This window comes from Phyllobates terribilis, unplaced genomic scaffold (assembly GCF_046119375.1).
Source record: "Phyllobates terribilis strain yellow unplaced genomic scaffold, ASM4611937v1 Scaffold_12__6_contigs__length_324123572, whole genome shotgun sequence".
In the NCBI taxonomy this organism is placed as follows: Eukaryota; Metazoa; Chordata; class Amphibia; order Anura; family Dendrobatidae; genus Phyllobates; species Phyllobates terribilis.
In genome coordinates, this window is record NW_027362772.1 from 98,755,314 (window position 1) to 98,779,296 (window position 23,983).

General features: G+C 44.8%; 2 protein-coding genes across 2 annotated transcripts in view; both read left to right on the top strand.

The window, feature by feature from the left end:
* The window catches only part of LOC141173114 (uncharacterized), a 51,989-nt gene extending 28,825 nt beyond the window's left edge, over positions 1–23,164 (top strand). Inside the window, exons 2-7 of the mRNA XM_073657756.1 lie at positions 2,725–2,874; positions 3,004–3,105; positions 3,189–3,309; positions 3,392–3,480; positions 3,677–3,767; positions 22,461–23,164. Of these exons, the coding sequence (XP_073513857.1) occupies positions 2,794–2,874; positions 3,004–3,105; positions 3,189–3,309; positions 3,392–3,480; positions 3,677–3,767; positions 22,461–23,023 (1,047 nt within the window). The 5' untranslated portion in view covers positions 2,725–2,793 and the 3' untranslated portion in view covers positions 23,024–23,164. The remainder of the gene's footprint in view (positions 1–2,724; positions 2,875–3,003; positions 3,106–3,188; positions 3,310–3,391; positions 3,481–3,676; positions 3,768–22,460) is intronic.
* Positions 4,106–7,817, top strand: LOC141172883 (uncharacterized). The gene is made up of 2 exons (XM_073657506.1): positions 4,106–4,113; positions 6,624–7,817. Exons 1-2 carry the CDS (start codon positions 4,106–4,108, stop codon positions 7,459–7,461), a joined length of 846 nt encoding a protein of 281 aa, XP_073513607.1. The 3' UTR covers positions 7,462–7,817.
* Positions 23,165–23,983: the final 819 nt, after the last annotated feature.

Consider the following 23,983-nt stretch of genomic DNA (forward strand, 5'->3'; position numbering starts at 1 on the left):
CCACCTCTCGTGGCAGCCTGTTCCACTCATTAATCACCCTAACTGTCAAAAAGTTTTTTCTAATATCTAATCTGTGTCTCCTCCCATTTAGTTTCATCCCATTGCTTCTAGTCTTTCCTTGTGCAAATGAGAATAAAGATGATCCTTCTACAATGTGACAGCCCTTGACATATTTGTAGACAACTATTAAGTCTCCTCTCAGTCTTCTTTTTTGCAAGCTAAACATTCCCAAATCCTGCAACCGTTCCTCATAGGACATGGTTTGCAGACCAGTCACCATTCTGGTCGCTCTTCTCTGAACTTGCTCCAGTTTGTCTATGTCTTTTTTAAAATGTGGTGCCCAAAACTGTACACAGTATTCCAGATGAGGTCTGACCAAAGAGGAGTAAAGACCGATAATGACTTCACGTGATCTAGACTGTATGCTTCTGTTAATACATCCCAGAATTGTATTTGCCTTTTTTGCTGCTGCATCACACTGTTGACTCATGTTCAGTCTATGATCTATTAGTATACCTAAGTCTTTTTCACATGTACTGTTGCTTAGCTCTATTCCTCCCATTCTGTATATGTTTTTTTCATTTTTATTGCCCAGATGTAGTACTTTGCATTTTTCCCTGTTAAAAACCATTCTGTTGGTTGCTGCCCACTGCTCCAGTTTATTTAGGTCTTTTTGAATCCTCTCTCTCTCTTCTCTAGTATTAGCTATCCCTCCTAGCTTTGTGTCATCAGCAAATTTAATCAGTTTACCCTCAATTCCTTCATCTAAATCATTGATAAAGATGTTGAACAATACAGGTCCCAGGACGGAGCCCTGTGGTACCCCACTTGAGACATTCATCCAGCTGGATGTGAAGCCATTTACAACCACCCTTTGAGTCTGATCACTAAGCCAGTTATGAATCCACCTAACAGTTGCCTGGTCCATTGCATACTTGGTCATTTTTTCAATAAGGATGGTGTGAGATACTTTGTCAAATGCTTTGCTGAAGTCAAGATATACTATATCTACAGCATTTCCCTGATCCGCCCAGTCAGTGATTCTGTCATAGAAGGAAATTAAGTTAGTCTGACATGACTTACTTAATTAGGAATTTAATTTGGAAGAATGAAACTGTGTAATGTACCATCTTGGGTATTTGCTGGACTGTTCTGTATGTTTAATGTCCGCTTTGTGGTTCAATAAAGTATTGCCACTCTGTTTTACCCTCACGCTGTGTTGTTTGAGTAGCGTTACGCCCACAGAAGACCCCGGGTCTTCACAGTCCCTGACCAGGGCGGCTCATGCTGTATTCTTCAGACAAGGTGCATTAAATAAACAGTGAGCTGACCTCCCTCTCCATTTTCTCATTATATGCATGTTTTCCTTATAGTGACAAATATTTATTTTTGCTAAAACTGTGATATTTTCACTTTACAACTTTTTTTAAACCTTTTTTATAAACTTTTTAAAATAACTCTCATTAGTGCGATCATACAACACAGAAGCCTTTGATTGCTCAAGTGATGCACTGTACTACTGTAGTGCCGTGTATTATCTCTGCCTGTCAGTGTAATACTAACTGCCCTATACACATGAGATAAGTGTTGGCTGAACGATCATTTGGCAGACGGCTATCTCTCCAGACTCCCCCATACACAAATATTCCAGCTTTTCTGTGGTTTGTATGACTGACTGCATCTGTAGGGAGGTCCCCAAATACATTATATAGTCGACCAAAATCAGTGCTTCCATGTAACTTAAGTCTAATGTTTATGGAGGCGTTAAAAAGTAAGTTATGGAACTCTGCCTCTGGCCCGGCCTAATAGACTTTTGTACATTACAGGCCCAGTACTTGGGGGAGGAGGGCATTCAGCCGAACTCTGTCACACCTTCTTAGATGCCATGTTTGCTTTTTGCAGGAGCAAGTGGTTAAACTGCCAGGGATTTTATTGCAGCCGCACCTCTGCCATCCCTGAGGTGTACATCTATGTTCTGGTGCCCAAAAGAGTTCATAACATGTTAAAAAATTACAAAATGTGTCTTCTGCTTTTTGCATTTTTTTTCTTTTTACAAGAATTGTTGGTGCAAGTTTTCTTTTGAAACATTTTAATATCTGCTTTTTTCTGTTTTTTTTCTTGTAATATAGGAAGGCCTAAGGCTAGAAATGAAACCCATAATACACTGTACATGTAGACTTTAGTATCAAATAATTTTTGTCCGCGGTGTTTGTGCAAACAAACCAGCTTTTATAAAAGCCTCAAACTTCTGTGTGTGAATCAGACCTGAGATCTAACTTGATAGAAGATTACAGTTCGGGGAAGACGGGAAACATTCATACAGACGGCCAGTGGAGATGTAGTCAGTGACGGACTGTCTCAAAATACGGTTTTAGATCCGTAGTAGAAGATGTTGCCTCATCATGAAGTAGTTATTTCTCATGTCACATGAAATAAATATCTCCTGCATTATTGCTAATGCCAAATCCAGTGACGGAAAATGAGACGAAAATTAGCGTTATGGAAGGTGAGTTTATGAGAAACGTATTCAGCTGCAGACTTCGAGGAAGAAACTGCTTGTTGTCTGTGGCCTAAAATTTGTAGGTTTTATTACTAGATGTAAAGAAAAACTAAATACTGAAAAATAATAAAGCTCCTCATATGTTTCCCCTTATTGTCTCCAGTAATTGTATTATTACACAGGATTTTTATGATGTTACATCGGCTCATCTTCTTCTCATTCAGGTCTCTACAATACCGGATCCTCTCAGTGAAAATCGTCTATATAAGAAAATTTTCCTGATTTACCCATCAATGATGGATATAGACAGGGACAAGATGGTGGAGAGGATATTACATGTCACCCTAGAGATCCTCTTCCGGCTTACTGGAGAGGTGAGAGATTCTGATGACGTCACATTACATCATTCTTATCTATGGGAATAACAGATGGACAGAACTGGAGAGGTGAGGACTCTGGAAATGTCTGTATTGAGATTTATTAATGTGTCTCTCCATAACTAGAGATTAATCACGGGGCCTCCACCTCACCCCCTGATACATGAGGACATCAATGACCAGATCCTAGAACTCGCCTACAAGATGATTGAGCTGCTGACTGGAGAGGTGACACTGCTGGGAATGCTGGGACATTATACAGTAACGCTATGGAGGGATCAGGGGGATGACGGTATCATTGTATGTGTCAGGTTCCTATAAGGTGTCAGGATGTTGCTGTCTATTTCTCCATGGAGGAGTGGGAGTATTTAGAAGGACACAAAGATCTGTACAAGATCATGATGGAGGTTCCCCAGCCCCTCACATCACCAGGTAATAGACAGGACTAAATACACACTGTCTATAACTATCTGTATGTAAAGAATGAATTCAGTCCTGTATGTGTTTCCTCCAGATCTATCCAGTAAGAGGACAACACCAGAGAGATGTCCCCGTCCTCTTCTTCCACAGGACTGTAAACAAGAAGATCCCAATGTTCCTCAGGTAGATAGAGAGAAGATGTCATGAGATTTCCCCTATGATGTGTAGACGGTTGTAAAAGTCATGTCTTCAGTCTTGTTTTATCCACCATTAATATGTTTTAGATTTGTGTAATGAGAACGTTGGAGATGACAGGATTAGAGCTGATCATAGATGTGACTTCTCCATTTGTCTGTGACTTTTATAATATTTGTTTCAGGGTGAAGATCTGACCCATATTAATACTACAGAGACATATGTGAGGGGTGATGAGCGGTGTAAGGAGGAGATTCCTACATATGACTACCCAGGTGAGTAGTGACCACTAAATGCAGAGAAGTCACAGATTCTTCTCAGTCACCGGCTGTGGCTGCTTTATCAGTCATGTAGTCCGGCCGTATCACAATCGTGTGATCACCATTTTGCCGCTAGACCACAACATTCTCCTGCGTCCGAAAATATTCAATTTACTTTGTGTAATTGTGAAAGCCCTTTTCTAGAGAACTTACAACCTGGAGGATCCACCTATACCACTGGGATTAGTAGATGCTGATCGTTACCTGCCCAGATCTGTAAACTACAAAGCCAAATGACAGCATACGTAGAAAGTGCTGACAAGTGAGAAAATCACTTGGAGAAAAATATTTTAATGAGCCTGTAAGAGAAAGCGGAGGGTAATGATGCTGTTGGCTTCCTAGATCCCTGATACCTTATTGGATGAATCTACCTTCTCTCCCTTCTGTGCTGCTGAATGTGCTCATATGGTCCCTACAAGACCAGGTCCAGCCTTTCTGGCCAAACTTCACTTTTTTGATCAACAACATTAAATGTGCAGTGAGGACCATGTGTGAATTTCTGTATAATAACAGAGTTTCCCTTTATACTTTTCAATTTCTTTTAAAACCGACTAACTTCAAGCAGGATTGCGATAACCTACACAAAAAACATTACACCTGTGCCATGATATATCTCTAAGCTGTGCGTGGCTGATGGCTGTAATATACATTTATTCACGCCTGTGGGAGATGTGGTGGCATGGCTCGAGCCCTGGTTTCATGGATTCACTCCACATCATAGTGTTGAGTGAATTTGTTCGGCATTTCAAATTCTGGTTTGTGTTCGGGGTTCCGGCTTGTTTGCGAACATCTGCGTGACAGCATGGCAAATCAGGGATGTTCGTGGGTGGAGCCGATTTTTTTGGCGCGAACAAGCCGGATCTCCGAACACGAACACGAATTTGAAATGCCGAACAAATTCACTCAACACTAATCAGAAATTCCATTATATTTTCAATCCTAAGGAATTCAGATTCCTGCACAATCGCTCCTGAAATGGGGGCACTAATACTTTCTCTACTCTTCTGGTCAGGACTCATCATACCTCCAATGGTCCACCATAAATGAGTGCATCTCCGGTTTAGTGTTGGATTTCTCCCTTCATACATATGTTGTGGTTGGGGATGTTACATGTTTATATATTCTTTCTTTTTTTTACAAGTTCATTCTGTATGATAGTTTGATTGTGGTGGGATCGGCCGGCCTCACTTATGTGTCTCTGTAACTCCCTGGTAGTCTTTCAAAAAGATCTCCATTGCCTCTTCCAAATGCCAGAGATCTAAATTTAAGACACCTCAGCTCTGCAGTATTGTAAAAAACTTCACTGTAAATGTCTAATATTTCTTCTTGACACTCATCCGACAGAAAATATTGTCCCTTACGATAGTTTAGATGATGAAGAGCCACCGAGCCCCAGACTCTAATTACCCCAGAGAGGTTTCTCCACTAGTTACTCTTTTTTCTCTGATGGAGACTGTTGAGTTTGATCATTTCAGTAGATGTTATTGTCTATACTCAGTTTTTGACTTCAGTAATCCTCTAGTTTAACCCCTTCCCACGGACAGTTTTATGTTCCTAATCAGGCCCCATTTTTCAAATCTGACGTGTGTCACTTTGTGGTGATAATTCTGGAATTCTTCACAAAGGATAATAGGAAACAAATGGACCTTACAAATTATTTTCCAACTTCTTTTGAATCTGACAATCCCCTATATACGGTTGTACACTACTGTCTGGGCACATGGCAGGGTAAGAAGGGAAGGAGCGCCATTTAGCTATTAGGAATGCAGATTTTCCTGGAATAGTTTGCAGACACAATGTATTGGGGGCGCTGTTCATGGTCACCTGGCAGCTCAAAAGATGGCCACCACAAACAGTCTTGTCACTATCTACCCTGTTTACTGATTTCACAAATTACTTTGCTCATCACCCTTTAACTCCTCTACATGGATCTGGACTTACACAGACCCCTAGGCTTGGGCCACAGTGTTACCTGCTGTTCTGTGGAGTGAGATGGGAAGAAGAATAGTCAGGTAGCCGGGTCAGAACCAGGAGCGCAGAGAAAGTACAAAATCAGAAGACACAAGAGTAGTCAGTAAACGGGCCGAGGTCACAACCGGAACCAAATACACAAGCCGGGAGCTGAGCACAGAGGACTGAACCAGAGGAGAACAAGGCTGGATCTGGCAGCTTCCGGCAATATGCTTCCAGCTTTAGTAGGGTGCGGTGCTTTCCAAATGGCTAAAGCAGGGAGCCGATTACTCCAGCTGGACAGCACACACACCCATACTGCCAGACTGAAGGGTACTACTGGTCCCAGGCTACCTAATCTTAGTGGCTGGACAGAGCCTGCGCCTTTTACTCCATATTTGGGAGGCAGAATGAACAAAGGTTGAACACCACGCTCCACTGGTTCATCCTATGAGGTTTTCTATTAGATGGTCATTGTCCTGGTGAATAAGTGAATTTTTTTTATATAACTTGCCTTTTTTTTTACAAACAGTTTAAGTAGAAATGTTCAAAAAGATAAAATTCAAGGCTTTTTTATTAAAAAATAATAATTGGTTTTATTCTTGGCAGATATCTGTACCAGGAGATCAGAGGGACAGCTGACATCTTCAATTTTCAAATCAGACGTTTTTCAGATCCCACAGGATACAATTGAAGTGAATGCCATTACTCCAGATTTACCATCATCCCTTCACAGCAAAGATCTGTCATCTGATCCTGTGAAACAGGTCCTGTCTTCTGATTCATTACCGACTACTAAGGAAAATCATAGTCACAAAATAAGCATTAAAAAACAAACTGCTCCTAATGCAAAGAATATAGAATTAGTTTTCCTCTCAAAAAGTCTTTTCTTAAACATCAAAAAATACACACAGTGAAGAATAGATTTTCTTGCTCCAAGTGTGGGAGATGTTTTAATCGGAAATCAAATCTTGTTAGGCATGAGATAACTCACACAGGGGAGAAGTCATTTTCCTGTTCAGAATGTGGGAAATGTTTTCTACAGAAATCAACTCTTATCAAACATCAGAGAACTCACACAGGGGAGAAGCCTTTTCCATGTTCAGAATGTGGGAAATGTTTTGTACAGAAATCAAATCTTATCGCACATCAGAGAACTCACACAGGGGAGAAGCCTTTTCCATGTTCAGAATGTGGGAAATGTTTTGCAAAGAAATCAAATCTGATCACACATCAGAGAACTCACACAGGGGAGAAGCCTTTTCCATGTTCAGAATGTGGAAAATGTTTTAACCAGAAATCTAGTTTTCTTAAGCACCAGAGAACCCACACAGGGGAGAAGCCTTTTTCATGTTCAGATTATGGGAAATGTTTTGTACAGAAATCATATCTTAATATACATCAGAGAACTCTTACAGGGGAGAAGCCATTTTCATGTTCAGAATGTGGGAAATGTTTTACAGACAAATCAACTCTTATCAAACATCAGAGAACTCACACAGGGGAGAAGCGTTTTCCATGTTCAGAATATGGAAAACGTTTTAACCAGAAATCTGATTTTGTTAAGCACCAGAGAACCCACACAGGGGCGAAGCCTTTTTCATGTTCAGATTGTGGGAAATGTTTTAACCAGAAAGCACATCTTGATAACCACCGGAGAACCCACACAGGGGAGAATGCTGCAACTACACACAACTAGTCTCTGTACAGACAAGAAAGGCCCTAGCTGCACAACTAATAACGCCACCACAGACCTAACTCCCTAATAAGCCTTTGAGGAGTTTCTCATACCTCCTGAGGAATCAGAGGGGAGGCTGCAACACGCTGTCAACAAGGGGAAAGTAAAGTATGAAGACCCATGACCTAGGACACAAACCCAGCTTTCTGACACTAGGCACTAAACTGTGACCCAAAATCCTTTGCTAATCTTCAGATTTCATGATGTCTTGCACACAGTCAAGGCACCTAGTGCCAGAGGCAGCAAAACAACCCCAAAACACCTTTGAACCTCCACCATATTTGACTGTATGGGTTGTAAATTTATTGATTATGCTGCGCACCTTGGACAAAGGTACATGCGGATCTCTAAAGATGGACTTATAACCTTGAAATTGTTGATATTTTTCAACAATTCTGGTTCTCAAGTCCTCAGACAGTTCTCTTCTCTTTCTGTTTTCTTCATGCTTAGTGTGGCATACATGTGCACACAATGCAAAGATTGAATCAACTTCTCCCTATTTTATCTAGTTTTAGTTGTAATTTTCATATTGCCCACACCTGTTACTTGCCATAATTGCGTTTGAACGAGCTTCACATGCTTGAAACAAAGTCGTTTACCCACAATTTTGGCAAGGTGCCAACAATTTTGTCCGGCCTATTTTGTGTGAGATTATGTTTAATTTGCCTTTTTCTCTCAGTTTTCTTGTGTTGTTCCAATACACGCAAAGGAAATAAACGTGTATAACAACACATGTAATTGCAATAATTTTCTGGGAGAATTACTTCATTTTCTGAAACAATTTCAAGGGAGCCAACACTTTTCACCATGACTTGTTTTTGTTGCCTTTTTAATTTGTTGCAGCATTTCCTCCTCTACGTGTTCAGCTATATTAGGAGACTTGTAGCAAAGTCCAGTTAGCAGCTTTCCATTATTTCCATGTACATTTACCCAGACTGATTCTACATCAGGAATGTAAAACTCAAAACATGAAAACTGACAAAGTCGTGGGCCAACCAGTATACAGTATAATGGGCCCCACATCCTCCTCCATACATAAGAAACCAGAGGAAAAACCTTCAAGTCAGAGTCCCATATAATAGTGAAAAAATTACTAAATGTTATTAATTATAATTTATACAGGAAAAAAATATGAATCGCAGAAACAGAGACAGTTAATAGTAAAACAATGGAGGAGCACTAATGAGGAGCATGAGACAAATTACCATGATTCTTTTCTGATGTAAATACATAATTGGGCTGCCAAAAAATAAGAATATATTGTTAAAATGCAGAGAAGCATTCAATAAAAGTGCAGGTGCTTATGAGGTAGGTCAGAAGTAGTTGCTATATAAGAGGTTAGTTATACCGCTGTCTATATATAGGTACTAATATAGATAGCTCATACTGGGGACAGCAGATCTTTATAAGTGGTATCAGTGCCCTGACTCTTAGGCTACAGGGTAAAAGTATATCCTAATACATATTAAAGCCTAGAAAATGCATCTAAGTAGGAAAAAAGATTAAAGAACGGCAGCAAAAAGAGTGTAGCATGAACCCTATAGAATACTTACAGCCAGTGGATGTGAACACGCTCCTCAATTGCGCTCACCCTGATGCGCGTTTTGGCATAGCTGCCTTCGTCAGGAGGTGGCGTCAATGAAGGTGGGTAGGGTTTAAAAAGGGCCCTTGAGCTAATAGAAGAGGGGGGTGTAGTCTCTCCGCCAATGGGTGTGGGGAGGGCGTGGCATGACACATGGCAATCACTGCTACACCGCCGCATCCATGACTAGCGTGTCATATGATCCATCATGCCGCAAGCACGTGGGGAACCACGTGATCACGCGTCATGGAGCACAGACTGATACGGCCAGCGAGGACACCATAGAGAACAGTGAAGCCATGCGTACCGCCCAGTCCACAGACATATAGTCAAATACAACCGGAGAGAAAAAGAAACAAGCATAATGGGGTAAACTGTCAATAATAGCATAGCCCAAATGTATATATGTATCTAAGGGCTATAGGCAATAGACAATTATATATAAGTCAGGGAAGTTAATTGGCCATGACAAAACAAAGTATATATTTAAGAAAAGCATGAAGTATAACATGATTATATGAGATCATAGTATAAATGCATAATAAGATATACGAAAATATCTCTCAAAATATCGATCTATAAATGCGAAATATATACAATAATAACTGGACAAAAGATGCCCACACAGAAAAAAAGTTACAGATCTTGAGAGACAATACAGTGCCAGCAATTATGTCCATGTTATCCAATAGCAGAATGGAAGTCCTCAACGTCATTGACAGATAGAAATTATTAACTACTACCCAACCATACTAGATAAAAAGGTAAGACAAATAAAATAGCTAAAACAATGTGGATATAGGTGATCAAAGTCCAAATCCATCTTCTCTCTTTCTGGGCTAATAGTTGGCTCACTCGACCTTCCCTAATATTAGTGGTGATCATGTCAATACCCCGAACTTTAAGTTTAGATGCGTCACACTTATGGTGTATTCTCAAATGCTTGGGAGTAGTTTTAACGTAGAAATATCCGTTTCATTTACCGCTGCTTCAATACCTAGGACGTGTTCACGTGTTCTTGTCTTAAGTTATCTAGTTATGAGCCTTCCATAGATTTTAGGACAGAGGCATGTCGCATAATAGACCACCTCTTTAGAGGTATAAGTTATCGGTTTGGTGATGTTATAGGTCCTAGAGCCCTGGAAATCTGTGAAAGAGTTAGCATGTTCGACATTAGGACACGCCACAGATCAACCACATGGTACACATCCATTTACTGGAGGTGGTCTTTTCAAAAAATTAGGGAGAGTGGTAGGATAATAGTGGCTTCTCATAAGATGATAAGAGATTTTTTCCCCTCCCCCATGACAGAACACCTTGAGAGAGGATCCGCCCCACCAAGGACAGGAAACCGTCTGAAATAAAAGGGCGGCACCTCTCCCTCGCTTCAGTTGGTTTCCTGTCCTTGATGGGGAACCTGTCTGGAAGAAAGAAGACTTACCTGGGGCTGTCCCGGTGTGGAAGAGCGGGCACTGGCCTGTGCACTGGGTTCAGTATCCCAGAAGCGCCGTCCGCAGCTTCCCCTGGGGTCTCTGCGCCGAGCGGGGCGCACTCGGTGAGGCAGGCTCTGTCCTCCCGGAAACCGCGGCGCCGTCCTCCCCCTGCAGTGTGGAACGCTTCCGGGTGTGACGCGCCTGACGTCACGGCGCAGGGCACGCTGGGAGCGGCGCGCTGGGTGACGTCAGGAGGCGGCGCCGATCCAAGATGGCGGCGCCCATCGGAGCGTCCCGGGCCGTTTTTTTTTCAACAGAGCTCCGGCCTGAGGAAGGGGGAGGGCCCACAGACCGGAGGAGGCTGGATGGCCCTGTATTTAAGGGGGGGGAGCTATCCTGGAAGCGTGGTGCGCTTCTGAGACATGGCTGATCCAGATAGCCAGGAGCAGCAGCTTACCCCCCCCCCACCTCAGCAACAGAAAAAGCAGAGGAATGCATCTTATACAGACAGCCGCTCGAGCAATCGTAGTGGCAGCCGCAGGAGTAAGGCTTCGAGTGCCTCGGGACCATCCAGAATGGAATCATCGGTTCCGCGACAGCCTCCGAATCCGGAGCCTAAGAAGAGTTAGTGCCAAGCAAAAGCATAGAATATGTGCCCTTTGCCAAGCTTCTCTCTCAGTAGAGTGGCAGAAACCACTTTGCCAGGGCTGTGTGACCAAAACCATAGCTGAGAATTCCCGGGATTTTGCTGCAAATTTAAAGTCCATAGTACATGCAGAAGTTCAGGGGTCCCTGAAAGGGTTCCTTAGAGGGAAGAAAAGACCCCGTAGAGAGGTTTCCTCTGTCTCTGATTCCTCCCAGTCTAAGGAGCAGTGGGATTCATCGTCCTCTTCCTCATCGGGGGGCGGTAGACCCTGCTTCCCCATTGAGAATACAGACAGACTGGTTAGGGCAGTAAGATCAACCATGGGTCTGGAGGAAGAGAGAGCATCTAAATCCTGGGAGGACATCATGTTTGCGGGCTTGGGAGAGAAGAAGAGATGCTCATTTCCGGTTAACAGTAAAATTCAGGGCCTCATTGACCGGGAGTGGAGGAGACCTGAGCGATCAGGGGCTTTACCCTCCTTCTCCAAAAGAAGGTACCCCTTGGAAGAGAAGGATGCGGAACCTTGGGATAAGATCCCCAAGGTGGACGGGACTGTGGCAAGGTCATCGAAAAGATCTTCCCTGCCCTTGGAGGACTCTGGCGTCCTAAAAGATGCCCTGGATAAAAGAGCTGACTTCTTCCTGCGCCACACGTGGGAGGCGGCAGCAGGCGGCCTAAAACCAGAGGTGGCTAGCACCTGTGTGGCGAGGTCCTTGATGGTGTGGCTCCAACAGCTGGAAGACCAGCTTAAAGATAAAAAGGTCTCCAGACAGACAATACTTGCAGAGCTACCTCTAATACAAACAGCATCGGCCTTCCTGGCCGACTCTTCAGCTGACTCGGTCAGACTGTCAGCTAGGGCAGCGGGACTATCCAACGCAGCCAGGCGGGCCTTGTGGCTCAAAGGTTGCCCAGGTGACCTACCTTCGAAACAGAAACTGTGCTCGCTCCCGTGTGACGGTAGACTCCTGTTTGGCCAAAAGTTAGAAGACCTGTTAGAAAAAGCAGGCGAGAAAAGCAAAGGGTTCCCGGGATTTTCGGGGGGACCAAGAAGATTTAGTTTTCGGAGGAGAAAATTTAACCGGGGTCGTCCTCCGGGAGACAAAAAGATATGGGAAGCAAACGGGTCTTTTAAGGACCATCATCAACCTCAGGAGTCTGAACCAAGTAGTAGAAAACCAGACTTTCAAGATGGAGTCAGTAAGCTCGGCAGTGAAGCTCTCACATCGCAACTGCTTTATGGCTGTAATAGACTTGAAGGACGCATATTATCACGTCCCAATCCATCCGGAGTATCAGAAGTATCTGAGAGTAGCCCTGTTTATTCAGGGGAAGCTGAGGCATTTTCAGTTTGCTGCCCTACCCTTTGGCCTCTCCATTGCCCCGAGAATATTTACGAAACTAATAGCAGAAGTGACAGCCTTCCTACGGATCAAGAATGTAGTGATCGTGCCATATTTAGACGACTTCTTGATAATAGGGAAAACAGAAGCCCACTGCTCCAATCAGCTCCTAGTGGTCACGGAAGTGTTGCATCAGCTGGGGTGGTTAGTAAATTTCCAAAAATCAAGACTAACCCCCTCCAGGACTCAGACCTTTCTGGGTCTAATCCTAGACTCTCGTCGCCAAACCTGCTTCCTCCCAGAGGACAAAATCTGCAGGTTGATTGCATTAGTCTCGAAGGCCATTCAAGCTCCAGAGATGTCTCTGAGAGAGGCAATGTCCCTCCTGGGTTCTATGACGGCCTGTCTCCCAGCAGTAATGTGGGCCAAGGGGCATATGAGGCGGCTTCAGTGGGAGGTCCTGTCCGCACAGAGGTCCTGCAACGGGCATTTAGAAGGCAGGCTCTCTCTCTCCCCAGAAGTAGTAGATTCCCTTTCGTGGTGGACAGTAACCGCAGGCATTCAATGGTCCAGACCAGTAGATCGGGTAATTACGACCGACGCAAGCAGTTCCGGATGGGGGGGTCATCTGGCAGAACTCTCAATACAGGGTCACTGGGCTTACCACGAGAGGGGAGCATCCTCAAACTTAAAGGAGCTTTGGGCAGTAGAAAGATCCCTCAGGGGCTTCCTCCCTCACATCCAAAATCACCATGTCCAGGTCAGGTCCGACAACCGGACAGTAGTAGCCTATGTGAATCACCAGGGAGGGACAAGGTCATGCCCTCTGATGGTGGTGGCAGACAGGATCCTTGGTCTAGCAGAGCGAAACCTCCTATCCCTCAGCGCCCTTCACATAAAGGGGGTAGAAAACATGAAAGCAGATTTTCTAAGCCGCCATACCCTAAGACAGGGGGAGTGGGGGTTGAACCCGGAGGTCTTCCATCAGATTGTCCAGTTATGGGGGCAGCCAGACATAGACCTGTTCGCCACAAGGGCAAACAGAAAGGTGCAGAGATTTTGCTCCCTAAATCCGGCAGAAAATCCTCATGCCGTAGATGCCCTCCAGATTCCTTGGGGGTTCAGGAAGGCCTATGCCTTTCCGCCATTAGTGATGATTCCAGTAGTGGTGAGGAAGATCCGGGAGGAAGGCGCCAGGGTGATTTTGATAGCCCCTTTTTGGCCCTAGAGGCCTTGGTTCTCTCTGCTTCGACTAATGTCGGTGTCAGATCCCTGGATTCTACCAGAGAGGCCGGACCTTCTCATGCAGGGCCCATTATTCCATGCCCAGGCCAGGGGGTTCCATCTTTCGGCATGGAATTTGAGAGGTCGCTATTGAGTAGCAAGGGGTTTTCACCAGGCTTAGTTTCTACTTTATTGGGGAGTAGAAAACCAATTACAACCAAGATTTATAGCAGAGTTTGGGGTAAATTCCTAGAGTTTATAGATATCCCGCTATCGAGCAAACCTCCGATTAGAGGGATCCTGGAATTTCTGCAAAAGGGGCGGAACCTGGGTCTAGCTACAGGGACCCTTAAGGTTCAAGTTTCAGCTTTGGGAGCACTCTACAATTGTAATCTGGCTGGGAATAGGTGGATCTCGAGGTTTATCAAGTCCTGTGCCAGAGCAGGACCGATTAGGTCCATGGGTGCTCCTCCTTGGGACCTGAATTTAGTCTTGAACGCTCTTACTAGTGAACCATTTGAACCCCTACACAAGGTTTCTCCAAAAATTCTCACCCTTAAGACCATCCTCCTAGTGGCCTTAACGTCAGCCCGTAGGGTGGGTGATCTGCAGGCCCTCTCGGTTAATTCTCCTTACACACAAATCTTTGAGGATAGGGTCACCTTGCGGCCAGATCCAGCGTACCTTCCCAAGGTGGTATCTAGATTTCACCGTAGTCAGGAGATTGTGCTACCCTCGTTCTGCAGCAATCCCAAGAACTCAGGGGAAGTCAGGTTCCATAGCCTAGATGTTAGGAGGTCCCTGCTACAGTACATTCACATGACTAGTCTGTGGAGGAAAGACTGTTCTCTGTTCCTGGCCTTTCAAGGGTGTAGGAAAGGTCACGGGGTGTCCAAGGGTACCATCTCTAGGTGGCTCAGGGAGGCCATTTGCTTAGCCTATACGTCCACAGGGGTTCCAGCCCCGGACAATGTGAGGGCTCATTCCACCAGAGCCGTTGCAACCTCCTGGGCAGAGAGAGCAAGCGTCTCGATCGAGCACATATGTAGGGCTGCTACTTGGTCTACACCATCCACCTTCTTTAAGCACTATCGGTTGGATCTGTCCTCTTCTGATCTCACCTTTGGGAGAAGGGTACTTCAGGCTGTGGTCCCTCCCTAGGGTGCTCATAAATTCTCCAAAATTCTCTCAAGGTGTGCTGTCATGGGGGAGGGGAAAACACCAAGGTTACTTACCGGTAGCCGGTTTTTCCTGAGCCCATGACAGCACCCGTAGTTTCTCCCCCTTATTTTTTCTATGTTTCTCACACCCTGGTGTGCACTGTTTGGGGTGGTGTGTATATGTATATTGTGGTGTTGGTTATGTGCCTAACCTGTTTAGGGAGGTCCTCTCAATGCTCTGTAAACAACTGAAGCGAGGGAGAGGTGCCGCCCTTTTATTTCAGACGGTTTCCTGTCCTTGGTGGGGCGGATCCTCTCTCAAGGTGTGCTGTCATGGGCTCAGGAAAAACCGGCTACCGGTAAGTAACCTTGGTGTTTTGCCTTTCTGAAGGTGATTTGCTATCTCTCTGGTAGATATTTTGCCAATATGGGGTCAGCCATTAAGATGGGCCATGATTTGTTAAGACAGTCACGTAATTCTGTAGCTTTAGAGTGGAATGTTGTAATGAACCGTAACTAGTGATGAGCCAGCATGCTCGCAACTGCTCGGCGCTCGCCCGAGCATCTCACTGCTCGCAACTGCTCGCCCGAGCATCTCACTGCTCGCAACTGCTCGCCCGAGCATCTCACTGCTCGCCCGAGCATCTCACTACTTGCAACTGCTTGCCCGAGCATCTCACTGCTCTCAACTGTTCGGCGCTCACCCGAGCATCTCACTGCTCGCAACTGCTCGGCGCTCATCGAGTATTTCCGGGGTTGCTCGGTGGGAGCTCTGGTCCCCTCCCTGCATGTTTGGCGCTCTTTAGAGTGCCAATCAACATGCAGAGATTGTCTGCCACACACTGTAAAGCCGCAGCCATGTTGGTTGTGGCATTACAGTGATTGGCTGGCCGCACAGGGTCATCAGGTCTATATCAGAGCTAGCGCCCCCATGCTAGGCAGGCAGGGTATATATCAGACTGCAGTGCACATAGCAAAAGGCTCCATTCCAGTTCTGTCTGATATTTGTAGAAATCGCCCCAGGTATTAGGGACCAGGAATCATTTTTTTTTTATCTTTATCCTGACTATTTGCTTAAAAGTCAATCCAGAGAACACCGTTTTTTCTGCACCATTTGCTTGTTGGCACTGCAGAATACAGCCAGGTCCTTTCCATATTACAGCGCTAAAAATCCTGCTATTTAAAACGGTGGTTTGTCCATCACACGGATCACATATAATTGCACTGAAAATATTGCCATTTCTGGCCTCCATTGAATTTTTGTTTCAGTGTGTCAGTGAACTTACTGACACAAGGTCGGCACTGTTAAAAATAGTTACCTAAAGGCCAGCTATTTAAAACTGTGGTTTGTCCGTCACACGGATCACATATAAGTTCGCTCCAAATTCAGCCATTTGTAGTGAGCGTGGAAGATATTGTCCTCCATTTAAAATGGGCAAGGCATGTGGCAACGGACAGGGAACTGGACATGATGGTGATGGTGCATGCAGAAGCCGAGACCGTGGGCAAGCTGAAATTGTGCCACAACAAACACCCACATCTTGTCGCTTGACCTTCCTGTCCCAATTAATAGAGGACCGCAGTACACCACTATTGAACACAGAGCAGTGTGAAAAGGTTATTGGTTGGATAGCACATAATGCTTCCAGTCACTTAGCCACCACCACCCTGTCTTCCACACGGTCAAGTCTCAGTAGCCGTAAGCCTGGACCGCATATTCCTCACCCTGATCCTCCTTCCTCCCACTATGCCTAGTGTCTGGAGACAACTGATCTCACACTTGGACACTCCGAAGAGCTGTTCACTTTTCCATTTATAAATTTGGGCCGCTTGCCTGGTCCACTTGAAGCGGGGCAAGAGCAGCCAAGGTCATACGAAGGCGGCGGTGGGAAAGTGTCCCAAGAGGTGGACAGTGATGAGACACAATTGCCAGAAAGTCAGGAGGAGGACCAGAGTGCGGAAGTGGAAGACAAGGTGGTGCATGATATAGTAACTGACCCAACTTGGCAGGAGGACATGCAGAGCGAGGACAGCAGCAAACAGGGGAGGGAGGTAGAGCACCCCAAAAGGCAAGAAGAAGCAGTGTGGTGGCCACAGACAGAAGGTGGGCAACCGTTCCCCATAACACCAACACGATGGAAGTTGCGAGTACAACTGTTAGATCTTCCCCAGTCTGGTTGTTTTTAAAGACTCTACCGATAACCCCAAAAAGGCCATTTGCACCACCTGCCAGGTCAGCATCAGCAGGGGTAGCAAAACTACCAGCCTGACCACCACCAGCATGATCAGGCACATGGCAGCAAAGCACCTGACTTTGTGGGCCGAACCCCAGGGTCCAGGAACAGTGTCTGCGGGTGGCACCATTGCTTCTCCCGCTGTTGTGCGTGCAAGCCAATTCCCTGTTCATGGTGCATGTGAAGATGCCTCCTGCCCTGCACCTGTCGTTACACACTCTCAAGTAGCAGCATCAGGAAGCACGTCCTTGTCCCAGTGCAGCGTTCAGTTGTCCATACCCCAGTCCTTGGAATGCAAGCGCAAATACGCAGCCAACGTCCCACAGGCCACACTACTAAATTCCCACATTTCACGACTGCTTGCGCTCGAAATGTTGCCTTTTAGCAACCTGCATTCCGCAAGCATTTCGCAACCTGATGGCGGCGGCTGTCCCTTGGTACTCGGTCCCCAGCCACCACTATTTCTCCAAGTGTGCCGTCCCCGCATTACACAAGCACGTGTCCCAAAACATTAGCTGTGCCCTCAACAACGCAGTTACCGGGAAAGTCCACCGAACCACGGACACATGGACAAGTGCTTGTGGGCAGGGACGGTACATCTCGCTGACGGCACACTGGGTTAACATACTGGAAGCCGGGACCCAGTTGGACCTTGGGACGGAACACATCTTCCCGATGCTGAGGATTGCGGTCCCTAGGTCAATCAGGGTTGCCCCCATGGTCTACAGCTCCAGCACCTCATCCTCCTCAGCCTCTTCCTCCTCTGCAGCCTCCATCTCCGAAATGACCGCATCAGTCACAAGCTGGAAGCACTGCCTTGGCCAAGCGGCACCAGGCTGTGCTGAAGCTAATATGCTTAGGTGACAAACCGCACAATGCTGAAGAGTTGTGGACAGCTCTGATCGACGATGGTAATCCAAACCAAATATTGAAACATTCACTCATCTCTAGTCATGAGATCTCCCCTATGATGTGTAGATGGCTGTGAAGGTCTTGTGCTCAGTCTTGTTTTATCCACCAGTAGTAAGTAACGCCTTTCCACTTGGCATTATATGCCCCTGTTCCCTAGCCCTGCTTACTACTGGTGTCCTGCTTCACTAGCAATCCATCTGATGAAGGTCATGGTTTAACGACCGAAATGTTACATTTATGTGGATTGCTCTTCTTATATTCCTGTTGCACTATTAACTATACAATTAAAATGACACTTTCTGCAATTTTGAGTGTTGGATTCTATCTTTGTGTGTGTTTGTTTTATCCACCAGTATTATATATTTTATACTTGTGTAATGAGACTGGTGGAGGTGGCAGGATTATAGCTGATCATAGATGGGACTTCTCCATCTGTCTGTGACTTTTACAATATTTGTCTCAGGGTGAAGGTCTGACCCATATTAATACTACAGAGACATATGTGAGGGGTGATGAGCGGTGTAAGGAGGAGATTGCTACATATGACTACCCAGGTGAGTAGTGACCACTAAATGCAGGAAAGTCACAGATTCTTCTCAGTCACCGGCTGTGGCTGCTTTATCGGTGGTGTAGTCCGGCCGTATCACAATCGTGAGATCACCATTTTGCCTCTAGACCACAACATTCTCCTCCACCCTAAACTGTTCAAATGACTTTGGGTATTTTAAGTCCCTTTCTAGAGAACTTACAACCTGGAGGATCCACCTACCCCCTGGGATTAGTAGACGCTGACTGTTACCTGCCCAGATCTGTAAACTACAAAGCCAAATGACAGCGTACGTAGAAAGTGCTGACAAGTGAGAAAATCACTTGAAGAAAAATATTCTGATGGACCTGTAAGAGAAAGTGGAGGGTAATGATGCTGTTGGCTTCCTAGATCCCTGATATCTTATTGGATGAATCTACCTTCTCTCCCTTCTGTGCGGCTGAATGTGTTCGTATGGTCCCTACAAGACCAGGTCCAGTCTTTATGACCAAACCTCGCTTTTATGATCAATAACATTAAATGTGCAGTGAGGGCCAAGTGTGAATTTCTATACAATAACAACAGAGTTTCCCTTTATCCTGACTTTTGAATTTCTTTAAAAACTGACAAACTTCAAGCAGGATTGCTATAAAACTATGCAAAAAACATTACACCTGTGCCATGATATCTCTCTAAGCTGTTCATGGCTGTAATATACACTGCTCAAAAAAATAAAAGTAACACAAACAACAGCATATAACTCCAAGTAAATCAAACTTCTGTGAAATCAAACTGTCCACTTAGGAAGCAACACTGATTGACAATCAATTTCACATGCTGTTGTGCAAATGGAATAGACAATAGATGGAAATTATTGGCAATTATCAAGACACTCTCAATAAAGGAGTGGTTCTGCAGGTGGGGGGACCACAGACCACATCTCAGTACCAATGCTTTCTGGCTGATGTTTTGGTCACTTTTGAATGTTGGTTGTGTTTTCACACTCGTGGTAGCATGAGACGGACTCTACAACCCACAGAAGTTGCTCAGGTAGTGCAGCTCATCCAGGATGGCACCTCAATGCGAGCTGTGGCAAGAAGGTTTGCTGTGTCTGTCAGCGTAGTGTCCAGAGGCTGGAGGCACTACCAGGAGACAGGCCAGTACACCAGGAGATGTGGAGGGGGCCGTAGGAGGGCAACAGGCCAGCAGCAGGACCGCTACCTCCGCCTTTGTGCAAGGAGGAACAGGAGGAACACTGCCAGAGCCCTGCAAAATGACCTCCAGCAGGCCACAAATGTGCATGTGTCTGCACAAACAGTTAGAAGCAGACTCCATGAGGGTGGTATGAGGGCCTCACATCCACAGATGGGGGTTGTGCTCACAGCCCAACACCGTGCTTGGCGCTTGGCATTTGTCACAGAACACCAGGATTGGCAAAGTCGCCACTGGCGCCCTGTGCTCTTCACAGATGAAAGCAGGTCCACACTGAGCACATGTGACAGACATGACAAAGTCTGGAGATGCCGCGGAGAGCGATCTGCTGCCTGCACCATCCTTCAGCATGACCGGTTTGGCAGTGGGTCAGTAATGGTGTGGGGTGGCATTTCTTTGGAGGGCCGCACAGCCCTCCATGTGCTCGCCAGAGGTAGCCTGACTGCCATTAGGTACCGAGATGAGATCCTCAGACCCCTTGTGAGACCATATGCTGGTGCGGTTGGCCCTGGGTTCCTCCTAATGCAGGACAATGCCAGACCGCATGTGGCTGGAGTGTGTCAACAGTTCCTGCAAGATGAAGGCATTGAAGCTATGGACTGGCCCGCCCGTTCCCCAGACCTGAATCCGATTGAGCACATCTGGGACATCATGTCTCACTCCATCCACCAACGTCACGTTGCACCACAGACTGTCCAGGAGTTGGTGGATGCATTAGTCCAGGTCTGGGAGGAAATCCCACAGGAGACCATCCGCAACCTCATCAGGAGCATGCCCAGGCATTGTAGGGAGGTCATACAGGCTCGTGGAGGCTACACACAATACTCAGCCTCATCAGGAGCATGCCCAGGCATTGTAGGGAGATCATACAGGCACGTGGAGGCCACACACAATACTGAGCCTCATTTTGACTTGTTTTAAGGACATTACATCAAAGTTGGATCAGCCTGTAGTGTGTTTTTCCACTTTACTTTTGGGGGTGACTCCAAATCCAGGCCTCCATTGGTTAATAAATGTGATTTCCATTGATAATTTTTGTGTGATTTTGTTGTCAGCACATTCAACTTTATACAGAACAAAGTATTCAATGAGAATATTTCATTCATTCAGATCTAGGATGTGTTATTTCAGTGTTCCCTTTATTTTTTTGAGCAGTGTACATATACATCACGCCTGCAGGAGATGTGGTGGCATGGCTCGAGCCCTGGTTTCATGGATTCACTCCATGTTATAAATTGCATTGTATTCAGTCCTAAGGAATTCAGATTACTGCAAAATCTCTCCTGAAATGAGGGCACTAATACTTTCTCTACTCTTCTGGTCAGGACTCATCATACCTCCAATGGTCCACCATAAATGAGTGCAACTCCGGTTAAGTGTTGGGGCTCTCCCCTCATACATATGTTGTTGTTGTTGAGCATGTATCATAGAATAAAAAAATGTCTCTTTTTTTACAGGTTCATTCTGTATGATAGTCTGATTGTGGTGGGATCGGCCGGCCTCACTTATGTGACTCTGTAACTCCCTGGTAGTCTTTCAAAAAGATCTCCATTGCCTTTTCCAAATGCCAGAGATCTAAATTTAAGACCCCTCAGCTCTGCAGTATTGTAAAAAACTTCACTTTAAATGTCTAATATTTCTTCTTGACACTCATGTGACAGAAAATATTGTCCCTTACGATAGTTTAGATGATGAAGAGCCCCCGAGCCCCAGACTCTAATTACCCCAGAGAGGTTTCACCACTAGTTACTCATTTTTCTCTGATGGAGACTGTTGAGTTTGATCATTTCAGTAGATGTGTTATTGTCTATACTCACATTGGCACTACAGTAGTTAGTACCCAAAATACTCTGATTTAACCCCTTCCCGCAGACAGTTTTTTGTTCCTAATCAGGGTCCAGTTTCCGAATTTGACGTGTGTCACTTTATGTGGTGATAATTCTGGAATTCTTCTCAAATGATAATAGGAAACAAATGGACCTTACAAATTATTTTCCAACTTCTCTTGAGTGTGACAATCCCCTATATACGGTTGTACACTACTGTCTGGGCACATGGCAGGATAAGAAGGGAAGGAGCGCCATTTAGCTCTTTGAATGCAGATCTTGCTGGAATAGTTCGCAGACACAATGTATTGGGGGCAATGTTCATGGTCCCTGGCAGAATGAAAATTGCAAATATGCCATTTTATTGCCCAACACATAGTGCCCAGATTGTGCTCCAGGAGACACACAGCGTAAATGAAGAGGGTTCTTCTCACTATAGTAATGCAAAATACATGGAGGCTAAATGTGGTTTGGGCGCACTGCAAGGCTCAGAAGAGAGGGGGAGATCTGACTTTTGGAGAGCAGATATTGCTGGATTGGTTTATAGAAGCCATGTTGCTTTTCAAGAGCCTTTCAGCCACTAATAATGTGGAAACCTCTGTTTTTCCGCTGACAGATGATGGACCTGAGTGGGGTTTTGTTTTTTTGTGAAATGAGAGAAACAGAATGAACAAACAGTTGAACACGACGCTCTACTGGTTCATCCTATGAGGTTTTCTATTAGATGGTCATTGTCCTGGTGAATAATTGATTTTTTTTATATAACTTGCCTTTTTTACGGACAGTTTAAGTAGAATTGTTAAAAAATATCAAATTCAAGGATTTTTTATTAAAAAATAATAATTGGTTTTATTCTTGGCAGATGACTGTACCAGGAGATCAGAGGGACAGCTGACATCTTCAATTTCTAAATCGGATGATCTTGAAATCCCACAGGATACAATTGAAGTGAATGCCATTACTCCAGATTTACCATCATCCCTTCACAGCAAAGATCTGTCAACTGATCCTTTGAAACGGGTCCTGTTTTCTGATTCATTACGGACTACTAAGGAAAATCAAAGTCACAAAATAAGCATTAAAAAAAAAACTGCTCCTAAATCAAAGAAGCCATTTACTTGTTCAGAATATAGAATTAGTTTTCTTCTCAAAAAGTATTTTCTTAAACATCAAAAAATTCACACAGCGAAGAATAGATTTTCTTGTTCAAAGTGTAAGAAATGTATTAATCAGAAATCAGATCCTGTTAGGCATGAGAGAATTCACACAGGGGAGAAGCCATTTTCATGTTCAGAATGTGGGAAATATTTTACAGAGAAATCAAACCTTAACAAACATCAGAGAACTCACACAGGGGAGAAGCCATTTTCATGTTCAGAATGTGGGAAATGTTTTGCAACAAAATCAAATCTTGACAAACATTAGAGAACTCACACAGGGGAGAAGCCTTTTCCATGTTCAGAATCTGGAAAATGTTTTAACCAGAAATCTGAATTTCTTAAGCACCAGAGAACCAACACAGAGGAGAAGCCTTTTTCATGTTCAGATTGTGGGAAATATTTTACAGAGAAATCAACTCTTATCACACATCAGAGAACTCACACAGGAGAGAAGCCATTTTCATGTTCAGAATGTGGGAAATGTTTTGCAAACCAATCAAATCTTATCACACATCAGAGAACTCACACAGGAGAGAAGCCGTTTTCATGCTCAGAATGTGGGAAATGTTTTGCAAACAAATCAAATCTTATCGCACATCAGAGAACTCACACAGCAGAGAAGCCATTTTCCTGTTCAGAATGTGGGAAATATTTAGCATCAAAATCAAATCTTAACAAACATCAGAGAACTCACACAGGGGAGAAGCCTTTTCCATGTTCAGAATGTGGAAAATGTTTTAACCGGAAAGCGCATTTTGATAGCCACCGGAGAACCCACACAGGAGAGAATTCCGCAACTACACTCAACTAGTCTCTCTACAGACTAAAAAGGCCCTAGCTGCACAACTAAAAACACCACCACGGACCTAACTCCCTAATAAGCCGATGAGGAGTTCTCTCAACAGGTGTTCAATGGGATTTAGATCCAGATTCATTGCTGGTCAGAACTCTCCAGCACTTTGTTTCCATCCATTTCTCGGTGCTTCTTGAAGTATGTTTGGGATCAGTGTCATGCTGGAAGACCCATGACCTAGGACGCAAACCCAGCTTTCTGACACTAGGTACTACATTGTGGCCCAAAATCCTTTGCTAATCTTCAGATTTCATGATGCCTTGCACACAGTCAAGGCACCTAGTGCCAGAGGCAGCGAAACAACCCTAAAACATCTTTGAACCTCCACCATATTTGACTGTATGGGTTGTAAATTTATTGATTATGTTGCGC